Source organism: Nothobranchius furzeri, chromosome 2 (assembly GCF_043380555.1).
Source record: "Nothobranchius furzeri strain GRZ-AD chromosome 2, NfurGRZ-RIMD1, whole genome shotgun sequence".
In the NCBI taxonomy this organism is placed as follows: Eukaryota; Metazoa; Chordata; class Actinopteri; order Cyprinodontiformes; family Nothobranchiidae; genus Nothobranchius; species Nothobranchius furzeri.
Genome location: NC_091742.1, coordinates 86,765,691 through 86,778,257, shown reverse-complemented (window position 1 = coordinate 86,778,257; position 12,567 = coordinate 86,765,691). Strand labels below are relative to the sequence as shown.

Genomic DNA, 12,567 nt, shown 5'->3' with positions numbered 1-12,567 from the left:
TGCAGCGATCACAACGTTTCAAAACCCGTCTGGAGGGTCGGCCCGGTACGATTCAGCAGCGTCAGCAGTTGCTCTTATTTTGAAAGGACGTCGTCTGGTTGTTAAACGACGAAAATCTCCCGTTTCACAGTTCTTAGTTTAAAGAAAACGCATCCGGCCAGGCTGCGCTTGTCTTTAGGATGATGGTGAATAGAACTGAAGTCAAACTGGAACCGACTTAAAATGGCGTTGCCTTGTTTTATATCTCTGACTTGTTGATAAGTTTCAGTAAAGTAGATTGGACACTTGAAGTCAACACCAGATTCTCCTGCGGCAGCCGAAAGCTCTGATTGGTTGGAACAATGTGTCATGCATTTCTATGGAGATGAGGATCAGTATGTCTGCACCGTAGTCCTGTTTTCATTAAACATAATTCATGACATATTTATTTCACAGATCATTCACTTGATTATTGTTGATCAACATCTGTTTTGCTTAATAATTTTAATCACAAATAAAGTACTTTGATTAGGTAAAGCTTCTTCTTCTCCTTCGGACTCTTCTCCTGGAATGTAAACAGTCTGAGGAACAACCCGACCTTGGTTTTTCTACACGGTGTTATTGTGCCCAGGGGCCAGCTGTATGGAGTTGAAAACCATGAACTTCATAACCTTACACTTATGAGGTTATCCAATGATGTAAGATTTATTGCCTGGGAACCTTTGTTAAAACAAATCATCAACCAGACACAAACATCTTTATTCTTATTCTGAATGAACACATTTGTGGATACCAGTTACAGTAGTTGTTGGCTTTGCTGCGCATTCACACTGGATTTTTTTTGTAATTTTTACTGTAACCAACAATAATCAAATATACAATCAGCAGATGTATTCCATCAGACACCAAAAAACGGCAGATAAAGCGGTCCTCCCAACTACACCAGTACAAAATAACAGCAACATAAAGATAACAGGCTATCTGGACAACTAACTTTTTAAAACTTCTACAATGTTTTTATGGCTTGTGAACTAACCGTGATTTATCATGTGTGAGGGTTTAGTTTAGGGTTCAAAGTAGCTTGTTGGCAGTTGTGACCAAACACTGTATCTAAACAGCAGGAAACCCCTTTCCCTTCAGGAGTCCTATGCATTTTCATGACAACCCATGGGAAGCAGCTATTGTCACTTGAACTGGACTGCTTCTTCTGCTGCTGCTCACAAGGCGAAGACTTATGTTTGATGGCAGTCCCCGTCCAATCAATGCATCTCTTATCTGTTGAAGAAACACATTATACATGTTTTGATTAATGCATTTGAAGAATCACACCTATTTCAATTTCAAAACATTTCAAAGATACTTTATTAATCCCAGAGGGAAATTAGAGTTTCAGTACACACAATTCAGAGATCAGACATACATGGGCAAGACACATGACAAGAATTGGTGACTGTGGTCATTCCCAACCCTGAGTCGCGCTACCTTAATAACAGAGATAAGAGGGTAACATGAGGAATTGATTCGGGAGGAGGGAAAAAAGGCACTTCACAGCTACCCTCCCACCAGGAGGGGGTGGTAGGTTGGTTTTCACAGCATCTGTCTGCATTCCTTTGTAGGGGTTTGTTGCTAGCCTCTCAAGGCTGCTAGGGCGTCAGATTTGGATAACAAGACTTTGTTTGGGTCAGGCTGAGATCATTTCCCTCTCTGCCTTCAGTCTTTAAACTGATGATTCCAGTCCTTCAGTGAAGCCAATTTGGGTTTTTAAACTTGTCCAAACCATCCGGTGACCCTCTCCGAGATGACATCCATTTTGCGTACTAATACCGGTTTCGCAGCTAGAACTTTGTCCAGCTTACGATTCACCCCTAGTTAGAGCCCTGCACTGAAGCCCTAGGCCCTCGGGTCTGCCTGGCCGGACAGCCCTCGGGCCGGGCTTCGGGCCAACGACTGTGTAATTACCTAGGACACGGGCCGGGCCGGGCGCCTTTATTTTTAAGCAAATTCATTAAAAAAATTGAAACACTTAAACCAGGGGTCGGCAACCTGTTCCCATCAAAGAGCCATTATTACCCATTTCCCACAGTAAAGAAAACACTGGGAGCCACAGCAGCCACGGCGTTGTGGGCAGGGCCTACCCTCAGACAGCAGAGAGCTGCTCACAACAGGTGACAGCAGCCAGTATCGGTCGCTCATGTACGTCAAAGTTATCTTTCATAAAAAGATAATCAATAAAACGATTTATATAAAGTGGATCCAGAAGTTGTAGCCCGTCTCTGCATACAATATTTTGATATTTTTCACCCTGTTGGTGGTTTTACTGAGCAGGTGCCACTTTTGTCATACATTTCTTTTTAAAACATGTTTAGACTGTTCAGAATACAAATCCAGGCTCATTGGAGATTGTCGTTTGATTGTTGTAATTAAACTTTGTAGGTGGGGAAGGTCAGAAAAGGATCCGATCATTTTGTTTTTCCCTCATTTACAGTGACGGAGATAACGGCACAGTGCGCCTGGCTCTGGTGTTAATCAAGTTTAATTTTATCTATTTTCACAAGAAAACAAAACAGTTAAAAGCAGGGCTTGTGTTGACTGGATAGTTCCCGTATTTGACCGTTTATTTTGATGGAGAAAGAATAGAAAGAATTACCCCAACGCATGCAGACGAACTGACATTTTATTCTACTCACATCGTAGATATAGCTAAATCACTCAAGAAAAGATTCCCATCTGAACAACTGAGCTGGACACTGCTCAGCGAAGATATGGAGAGGGGCTTGGAGCGCGTCGCAGAACCAGAGCACATGCGGGAAGATTCCTCCAACTGAATTCAGTTGGAGGAATCTTCCCGCTGATTTGAATCTGATGCGGCTCTCTGTGCTTGTAAAATAATGAATGGATATTTAAATAAAATGCTTTATATTTTACTGAATTAATTTTATATCTGTAAGTCAATTCTATGTAAAGATTGTCTGCGTAAACCTGAACAGGCCCAACCCGGTCTTACTGTGAGACCGGGTTGACGGGTCACGCTTGTGCGTAATCATATGTACTTTCTGAGCTGAAGAGGATGGGAGATTCTGGGCTTCTCCTCAGATGGCTCCTGGATGCGTTGCCACATTGGAGACAGGAACAAGCACTATTCAGCCACATAATCAGGGAACATTTTCTAAGTGACAAGTCTCTCTGAGAGACAGGGTTTGGAAAACACTTGCTTCAGTGGGAGGAACCTTCCTGCATGCGCTCTGGTTCTGCGACGTGCTCCAAGCCAATCCCCACAACTTTAGCTCGCTGTGCATATATGCACTGACAGCGAGCTGCACTGAGCAATGTCCAGTTCAGATGTTCAGATGGGAATCTTTTCTTGGGTGATTTAGCAACATCTGCGATGTGCGTAGAGTAAAATGTCAGTTCGTCCGCATGCGTCGGGGTTATTCTTTCTATTCTTTCTCCGTCAAATGAAAACGGTCAAATACGGGAACTATCCGGTCAACACAACACAAGCCCTGCTTTTGACTGTTTTGTTTTATTGTGAAAATTGTTGGAAAGAGATAAAATTTAACTTGATTACCACCAGAGCCAGTGCGCCGTAATCTCCGTGACGGTAAATGAGGGAAAAACAAATTGATCGGATCTTGTACGTCTTTTAACACATTGGTCAGGATTGACACACTTTGTTTTCATTTAGTTGGTTAAAAAAAAGTTGAGCTCGGGTCGGGCCAGAGAATCCTGAAAACCTTTTCGGACCGGGTCGGGCGGGGGCTCCACCCCCTCGGGCCGGGCCGGACACTGGCTCAGATTTTAGGCCTGTGCAGGGCTCTACCCCGAGTAACGTCCCAGTCTGTGAAGTCTCCACGCGGACGGTGCTTTCCGTTAGTGTGGGTCGCCCTCCAATTGCTCCCGTCTTCCCAAATTTCCAGAAAACCAGATATCCTCCCACTCCAATCAGGAGAAATCCTGTGCTCATCAGGCCAAATATCCACACGTCTTCGACATCCTCAATGGACAGCTGGGAGAGGCATATGATCTTCCATTCCTCCAGGAATCCTGCATATACCCCACTGGTGTGTCCTCTGTGGGCATGTGGGAGCCCCCTGCTCTGTTCTCATTGTTGAAAAAAATCTTATCAATCACGTTGAATGACTAATTTATCAAATCCATGGTTAAAAATAGGGGTTTTCAGAAGAAATGCAGAGAAGCGCTCTGTGGGCAGACAAGACAAAGAGCCTTGGGAAAAAAAGATAAGGGAGCAAAGAGAGAAGCGTCTGTACTCCGCGAGTGTCAGGAAGAAGCACAATCTTATTTCCAGCTTCCATGATGTGCTTCTATAAAAACACATTTTCCTCTGCTGGTCACTTACATCAATACAAGTACCAACCATGGTATTACTGAGTTGTGATTCCTGCATCTCTAATCCATGTACCTAACTAAAAGACGCTGTTCAAACAAAAGTTAAATTTTGTGTTTATAGGGACTCATTCTTAGTACTTTTGAATACGAAACACCTTAAAATACAACTAGACCCATGGAACAAGAGTGAACACCAAAGTGGTTTGAGTTTAATCTTGATTTTTAATCATTGCAATGTCTCATGCATTTACCAGAAGATGTGTGGTATTTAAATGGTAAATGTCCTGTATTTATATATAGTACCTTCTAGAGCCCCACAGCCCCCCAAGGTGCTTTACAACACATCAGTCATTCACCCACTGACACATGCATTCACACACTGGTGGTGATGAATAAAACTGTAGCCACAGCAACTCCTGGGCTAACTTCTGCTGGCTACTGGACCTCCTACCAACAGTCGAAGGCAAGACTGCTGATGTGTCTTCCCCAGGGAAACAACTACTGGTACTGTGACACCCTGAGCAGCGTGCAAACCTGCAACCCTTCATTTATGGGAGGGGAGCTGATCTCCTCTGCCATTGTCGCCATGTTCAAATTAAATACATCTACAGCCAGCTCCTAGGTGTTTATTAGTGTCTTTCAGCTTGAAATGTGTTATGTTACTATATGTGTGGCTGAATCCTAGCCCTGGAGGCCCACTATCCAGCAATAGCTGGGGGCGGCAGTTGCTCTGGAGGTAGAGCGGGTCGTCCAGTAATCGGAAGGGTGCAGGTTCGATCCTGGCTCTTGACGGAGAATTCTGCTGTTTTGTCCTTGAGCAAGACACTTGACCCTTCTTGCTTGTTGGTGGTGGTCAGACGGACTGATGGTGCCTGTGTTTGGCAGCCTCACCTCTGTCAGTGCGCCCCAGGGCAGCTGTGGCTACAATGTAGCTGATCACCATCAACGTGTGAATGGATGAGTGATCCATTGTAGTGTTAAGCGCTTTGAGTACTCTGACTCTGAAAGGCACTATACAAGTGTGAGTTATTTATCATTTAAAATGTTTTAGTTAATATCTTGCTCCAACACACCTAATTTTAACAATCAAGTTTTTAAAAGACTTCTATGGAGTTTGATGACCTGCTGAATATGCCATCAAATCACTGAATTGTGATGGAGCATAAAAAACAACTCAAACATACAGGATAGCACCCCTCCAAGGACAAGTATTGGGCAACCCTGGGCATCCATGATCCAATCCAAGCCAAGTTGCAAAAGACAATGTTAAATAAACAAAAAACAGCTTCATTTGTTCAACCTGCTTACATTTTGTTTTTATTACAGTGAAAAGGTTACTGACCAGTTTAACGATGGTCTCCTTTTGGTTGTCCAGAGAAAGTGTAGTAGAGATCTTCATTTTCAGAGCAATCACATAATCTACAAGCACAGAAAATCAACTTCAAAATGCAGAACAGAATAGTTTTGGTTTTAAAAGTTATGGTGCAAACCGAAACATCAGCATACTGGAAAAATAATCTCAAGCTAGGTTCTAAACGTACTTTGTCCTGGGGCAGGTGTTGGAGACATTGTTGTAGTTGTTGTAATGGTAGTTGGTGCAACTGTAGGTGTAGTAGTGGCTGTGGTTCTTGTGGTGGGAGGACCAAAAATGTTTGTTGTGGGAGGGGTTGTGGTAAAAGGATAGACTGTTGTGGGGCTAGCTGTGGTGATATGATTTTCTGTTGTGGGGGGAGCTGTGGTGATAGGATAGTCTGTTGTGGGGGGAGTTATGGTGATAGGATTGTGTGCTGTGGGGGGAGTTGTGGTGGAAGGATAGTCGGTTGTGGGGGGAGCTGTGATGATAGGACTGACTGTGGTTCTTGTGGTGAGAGTTGTGTTGGTAGGATAGACTATTTTTGGGGGAGCTGTGATGATCGGACTGACTATGGTTTTTGTGGTGAGAGTTGTGGGAGTTGTGGTGGTAGGATATTCTGTTGTGGGGGGAGCTGTGATGATAGGATAGTCGGTTGCGTGGGGGGTTGTGGTGGTAGCATAGTCTGTTGTGGGGGGAGTTGTGGTGGTTGGATAGTCTGTTGTGGGGGGAGCTGTGATCATAGGATTGACTATGGTTCTTATGGTGAGAGTTGTGGGTGTTGTGGTGGTAGGATAGACTGTTGTGGGGGTCGCTGTGGAGACAGGATAATCTGATGTGGTGGGAGTTGTGGTGGGAGGATAGTCTGCTGTGAGGGGAGTTGTGGTGGTAGGATAGTCTGTTGTTGGGGGAGTTTTGGTGGTAGGATAGTCTGTTGTGGGGGGAGTTGTGGTGGTTGGATAGTCTGTTGTGGGGGGAGCTGTGATCATAGGACTGACTATGGTTCTTGTGGTGAGAGTTGTGGGAGTTGTGGTGGTAGGATAGTCTGTTGTGGGGGTAGGTGTGATGATAGGACTGGCTATGTTTTTTGTGGGGAGAGTTGTGGTGGTAGGATAGTCTGTTGTGGGGGGAGCTGTGATGATAGGACTGACTATGGTTCTTGTGGTGAGAGTTGTGGTGGTTGGATAGACTGTTGTGGGGGGAGCTGTGATGATAGGATTGACTATGGTTCTTGTGGTGAGAGTTGTGCTGGTAGGATAGACAGTTGTGGGGGTAGCTGTGCTGATAGGATAGTCTGTTGTGGAGGGAGTTGTGGTGATGGGATAGTCTGTTGTTGGGGGAGTTTTGGTGGTAGGATAGTCTGTTGTGGGGGGAGCTGTGATGATAGGACTGACCATGGTTCTTGTGGTGAGAGTTGTGGGAGTTGTGGTGGTAGGATAGACTGTTTTTGGTGTAGCTATGGTGATAGGATATTCTGTTGTGGGGTGAGCTGTGGTGGTGGTGATAGGATATTCTGTTGTGGGGGGAGTTGTGGTGATAGGATAATCCGTTGTGGGGGGAGCTGTGATGATAGGACTGACTATGGTTTTTGTGGTGAGAGTTGTGGTGGTTGGATAGACTGTTGTGGGGGGAGCTGTGATGATAGGACTGACTATGTTTCTTGTGGTGAGAGTTGTGGGAGTTGTGATGGTAGGATAGACTGTTGTGGGGGTAGCTGTGGTGATAGGATGTTCTGTTGTGGGGGGTGTTGTGGTGATAGGATAGTCTTTTGTGGGGGGAGCTGTGATCATGGGACTGACTATGGTTTTTGTGGGGAGAGTTTTGGTGGAAGGATAGTCTGTTGTGGGGGGAGCTGTGATGATAGGACTGACTATGGTTTTTGTGGGGAGAGTTGTGGTGGTAGGATAGTCTGTTGTGAGGGGAGCTGTGATGATAGGACTGACTATGGTTCTTGTGGAGAGAGTTGTGGTGGTAGGATAGACTGTTGTGGGGGGAGCTGTGATGATAGGATTAACTGTGGTTCTTGTGGTGAGAGTTGTGAGAGTTGTGGTGGTAGGATAGACCGTTGTGGGGGTAGCTGTGGTGATAGGATAGTCTGTTCTGGGGAGAGTTGTGGTGATAGGATAGTCTGTTGTTGGGGGAGTTGTGGTGGTAGGATAGTCTGTTGTGGGGGGAGCTGTGATGATAGGACTGACCATGGTTCTTGTGGTGAGAGTTGTGGGAGTTGTGGTGGTAGGATAGACTGTTGTGGGGAGAGTTGTGGTGGTAGGATAGTCTGTTGTGGGGGGAGCTGTGATGATAGGACTGACCATGGTTCTTGTGGTGAGAGTTGTGGGAGTTGTGGTGGTAGGATAGACTGTTGTGGGGAGAGTTGTGGTGGTAGGATAGACTGTTGTGGGTGTAGCTGTGGTGATAGGATATTCTGTTGTGGGGAGAGCTGTGGTGGTGGTGATAGGATAGTCTGTTTTGTGGGGAGTTGTGGTGATAGGATACTCTGCTGTGGGGGAAGTTGTGGTGGTAGAATAATCTGTTGTGGGGGGAGCTGTGATGATAGGACTGACTATGGTTCTTGTGGTGAGAGTTGTGGGAGTTTTGGTGGTAGGGTAGACTGTTGTGGGGCTATCTAGCATGATAGGATAGTCTGTTGAAGGGGGAGCTGTGATAGGACTGACTATGGTTTTTGTGGTGAAAGTTGTGGTGGTTGGATAGACTGTTGTAGGGGGAGCTGTGATGATAGGACTGACTATGGTTCTTGTGGTGAGAGTTGTGGGAGTTGTGATGGTAGGATAGACTGTTGTGGGGGTAGCTGTGGTGATAGGATAATCTGCTGTGGGGGGAGTTGTGGTGATAGGATAGTCTGTTGTGGGGGGAGCTGTGGTCGTAGGATAGTCTGTTGAGGGGGGAGTTGTGGTGGTAGTATAGTCTGTTTTGGGGGGAGCTGTGATGATCGGACTTACTATGGTTCTTGTGGTGAGAGTTATGGGAGTTGTAGTGGTAGGATAGTCTGTTGTGGGGGGAGGTGTGGTGATAGGATTGATTATGGTTCTTGTGGTGAAAGTTGTGGTGGTAGGATAGACTGTTGTCGGGGTAGCTGTGGTGATAGGATAATCTGCTGTGGGGGGAGTTGTGGTTATAGGATAGTCTGTTGTGGGGGGAGCTGTGGTCGTAGGATAGTCTGTTGAGGGGGGAGTTGTGGTGGTAGTATAGCCTGTTTTGGGGGGAGCTGTGATGATCGGACTTACTATGGTTCTTGTGGTGAGAGTTATGGGAGTTGTAGTGGTAGGATAGTCTGTTGTGGGGGGAGGTGTGGTGATAGGAGTGATTATGGTTCTTGTGGTGAAAGTTGTGGTGGTAGGATAGACTGTTGTCGGGGTAGCTGTGGTGAGATGATATTTTGATGTGGGGGGAGCTGTGGTGATAGGATAGTCTGTTGTGACGGGAGCTGTGGTGATCGTATAGTCTGTTGTAGGGGGAGTTGTGGTGATAGGATAATCTGTTGTGGGGGGAGTTGTGGTGGTAGGATAGTCTGTTGTGGGGTGAGCTGTGGTGATAGGATAGTCTATTGTGGGCAGAGTGGTGTTGATAGGATAGTTTGTTGTGGGAGGAGTTGTGGTGGTAGGACTTACTATGGTTCTTGTGGTGATAGTTGTGGGAGTTGTGGTGGTAGTATAGACAGTTGTGGGGGTAGCTGTGGTGATATGATATTCTGTTGTGGGGGGACTTGTGGTGGTAGGATAGTCTGTTCTGGGGGGAGTTGTGGTGGTAGGACTGATTATCGTTCTTCTGTTGAGAGTTGTGGGTCTTGTGGTGGTAGTATAGACTGTTGTGGTGGGAGTTTTGGTGGTAGTATAGACTGTTATGGTGGGAGCTTTGGTGGTAGTATAGACTGTTGTGGGGGTAGCTGTGGTGATAGGATATTCTGTTGTGGGGGGAGTTGTGGTTGTAGGATAATCTGTTGTGGGGGCAGTTGTGGTGGGAGGATAGTCTGTTGTGGGGGCAATTGTGGTGGGAGGATAGTCTGTTGTGGGGGGAGTTGTGGAGGTAAGATAGTCTGTTGTTGGGGGAGTTGTGGTGGTAGGATAGTCTGTTGTCCGGGGAGTTGTGGTGGTAGGATAGTCTGTTGTGGGCGGAGTTGTGGGGGTGGTATAGACTAATGTGGTGGGAGTTTTGGTGATAGGATAGTCTGTTGTGGGGGCAGTTGTGGTGGGAGGATAGTCTGTCGTGGTGGGAGTTGTGGTGGTAGGATAGTCTGTTGTGGGGGGAGTTGTGGTGGTTGTATAGACTGTTGTGGTAGGAGTTTTGGTGGTAGTATAGACTGTTGTGGTGGGAGTTTTGGTGGTAGTATAGACTGTTGTGGGGGTAGCTGTGGTGATAGGATATTCTGTTGTGGGGGGAGTTGTGGTGGTAGGATAATCTGTTGTGGGGGCAGTTATGGTGGTAGTATAGACTGTTGTAGGGGGAGTTGTGATGATCGGACTTACTATGGTTCTTGTGGTGAGAGTTATGGGAGTTGTAGTGGTAGGATAGTCTGTTGTGGGGGGAGGTGTGGTGATAGGACTGACTATGGTTCTTGTGGTGAGAGTTGTGGTGGTAGGATAAACTGTTGTGGTGGGAGTTTTGGTGGTAGTAGAGACTGTTGTGGTGGGAGTTTTGGTGGTAGTATAGACTGTTGTGGGGGTAGCTGTGGTGATAGGATATTCTGTTGTGGGGGGAGTTGTGGTGGTAGGATAGTCTTTTGTGGGGGCAGTTGTGGTGGGAGGATAGTCTGTTGTGGGGAGAGTTTTGGTGGTAGGATAGTCTGTTGTTGGGGGACTTGTGGTAGTAGGATAGTCTGTTGTGAGGGGAGTTGTGGTGGTAGGATAGTCTGTTGTGGGGGGAGTTGTGGGGGTGGTATAGACTAGGGTGGTGGGAGTTGTGGTGATAGGATAGTCTGTTGTGGAGGCAGTTGTGGTGGGAGGATAGTCTGTTGTGGAGGCAGTTGTGGTGGGAGGATAGACTGTTGTGGCGGGAGTTGTGGTGGTAGGATAGTCTGTTGTTGGGGGAGTTGTGGTGGTAGGATAGTCTGTTGTGGGGGGAGTTGTGGTGGTTGTATGCACTGTTGTGGTTGGAGTTTTGGTGGTAGTATAGACTGTTGTGGGGGTAGCTGTGGTGATAGGATATTCTGTTGTGGGGGGAGTTGTGGTGATAGGATAGTCTGTTGTGGGGGCTGTTGTGGTGGGAGTATAGTCTGTTGTGGGGGGAGTTGTGGTGGGAGGATAATCTGTTGTTGGGGGAGTTGTGGTGGTAGGATAGTCTGTTGTGGTGGGAGTTTTGGTGGTAGTATAGACTGTTGTGGTGGGAGTTTTGGTGGTAGTATAGACTGTTGTTGTGGGAGTTTTGGTGGTAGTATAGACTGTTGTTGTGGGAGTTTTGGTGGAAGTATAGACTGTTGTGGGGGCAGTTGTGGTGGGAGGATCGTTTGTTGTGGGGGGAGTTGTGGTGGTAGGATAGTCTGTTGTTGGGGGAGTTTTTGTGGTAGGATAGTCTGTTGTGGGGGGAGTTGTGGTGGTAGTATAGACTGTTGTGGGGTTAGCTGTGGTGATAGGATAGTCTGTTGTGGGGGAAGTTGTGGTGGTAGGATAGTCTGTTGTGGGGGAAGTTGTGGTGGTAGGATAGTCTGTTGTGGGGGTAGCTGTGGTGATAGGATATTCTGATGTGGGGGGAGTAGTGGTGATAGGATAGTCTGTTGTTGGGGGAGTTGTGGTGGGAGGATAGTCTGTTGTGTGGGGAGTTCTGGTGGTAGGATAGTCTATTTTGGGGGAAGTTGTGGTGGTAGGATTGTCTGTTGTTGGGGGAGTTTTTGTGGTAGGATAGTCTGTTGTGGGGGTAGGATAGTATGTTGTGGGGGGAGATGTGGTGGTAGGACTGATTATGGTTCTTGTGGTCAGAGTTGTGGGAGTTGTGGTGGTAGTATAGACTGTTGTGGGGTTAGCTGTGGTGATAGGATAGTCTGTTGTGGGGGAAGTTGTGGTGATAGGATATTCTGATGTGGGGGGAGTAGTGGTGATAGGATAGTCTGTTGTGTGGGGAGTTGTGGTGGTAGGATAGTCTATTTTGGGGGGAGTTGTGGTGGTAGGATTGTCTGTTGTTGGGGGAGTTTTTGTGGTTTGATAGTCTGTTGTGGGGGTATGATAGTATGTTGTGGGGGGAGATGTGGTGGTAGGACTGATTATGGTTCTTGTGGTGAGAGTTGTGGTGGTAGTATAGACTGTTGTGGGGTTAGCTGTGGTGATAGGATAGTCTGTTGTGGGGGAAGTTGTGGTGGTAGGATAGTCTGTTGTGGGGGTAGCTGTGGTGATAGGATATTCTGATGTGGGGGGAGTAGTGGTGATAGGATAGTCTGTTGTGTGGGGAGTTGTGGTGGTAGGATAGTCTATTTTTGGGGGAGTTGTGGTGGTAGTATTGTCTGTGTTGGGGGGAGCTGTGGTGACAGGATAGTCTGTTGTGGGGGGAGTTGTGGTGATTGGATAATCTGTTGTGGGGGGAGTTGTGGTGATAGGATAGTCTGTTGTGGGGGGAGTTGTGGGGGTAGGATAGTCTGTTGTGGGGGGAGTTGTGGTTGTAGGATAGTCCGTTGTGGGGGGAGTTGTGGTGGTCGGATAGACTGTTATGGCGGTAGATGTGGTGATAGGATATTTTGATGTGGGGGGAGCTGTGGTGATAGGATAGTCTGTTGTGGGGGGTAGCTGTGCTGACAGGATAGTCTGTTGTGGGGGAGCTGTGGTGATAGGATCGACTGTGGTTGTTGTGGGGAAAGTTGTGGTGACAGGAGCGCCTGTGAACAGAACAGATCTGGACATCTGTGACGTTAACAGTTCAGGAATGATTTTATTTTATAACTGAAATAAAAA

General features: G+C 46.7%; 1 protein-coding gene across 1 annotated transcript in view; it reads right to left on the bottom strand.

Moving 5' to 3' along the window:
- Positions 1–717: 717 nt before the first annotated feature.
- Positions 718–12,567, bottom strand: part of LOC107374328 (mucin-2) — a 33,275-nt gene continuing 21,425 nt past the window's right edge. Inside the window, exons 11-13 of the mRNA XM_054748563.2 lie at positions 5,868–12,491; positions 5,669–5,745; positions 718–1,254 (exon numbers count right to left, since the gene is read on the bottom strand). Of these exons, the coding sequence (XP_054604538.2) occupies positions 1,135–1,254; positions 5,669–5,745; positions 5,868–12,491 (6,821 nt within the window). The 3' untranslated portion in view covers positions 718–1,134. The remainder of the gene's footprint in view (positions 1,255–5,668; positions 5,746–5,867; positions 12,492–12,567) is intronic.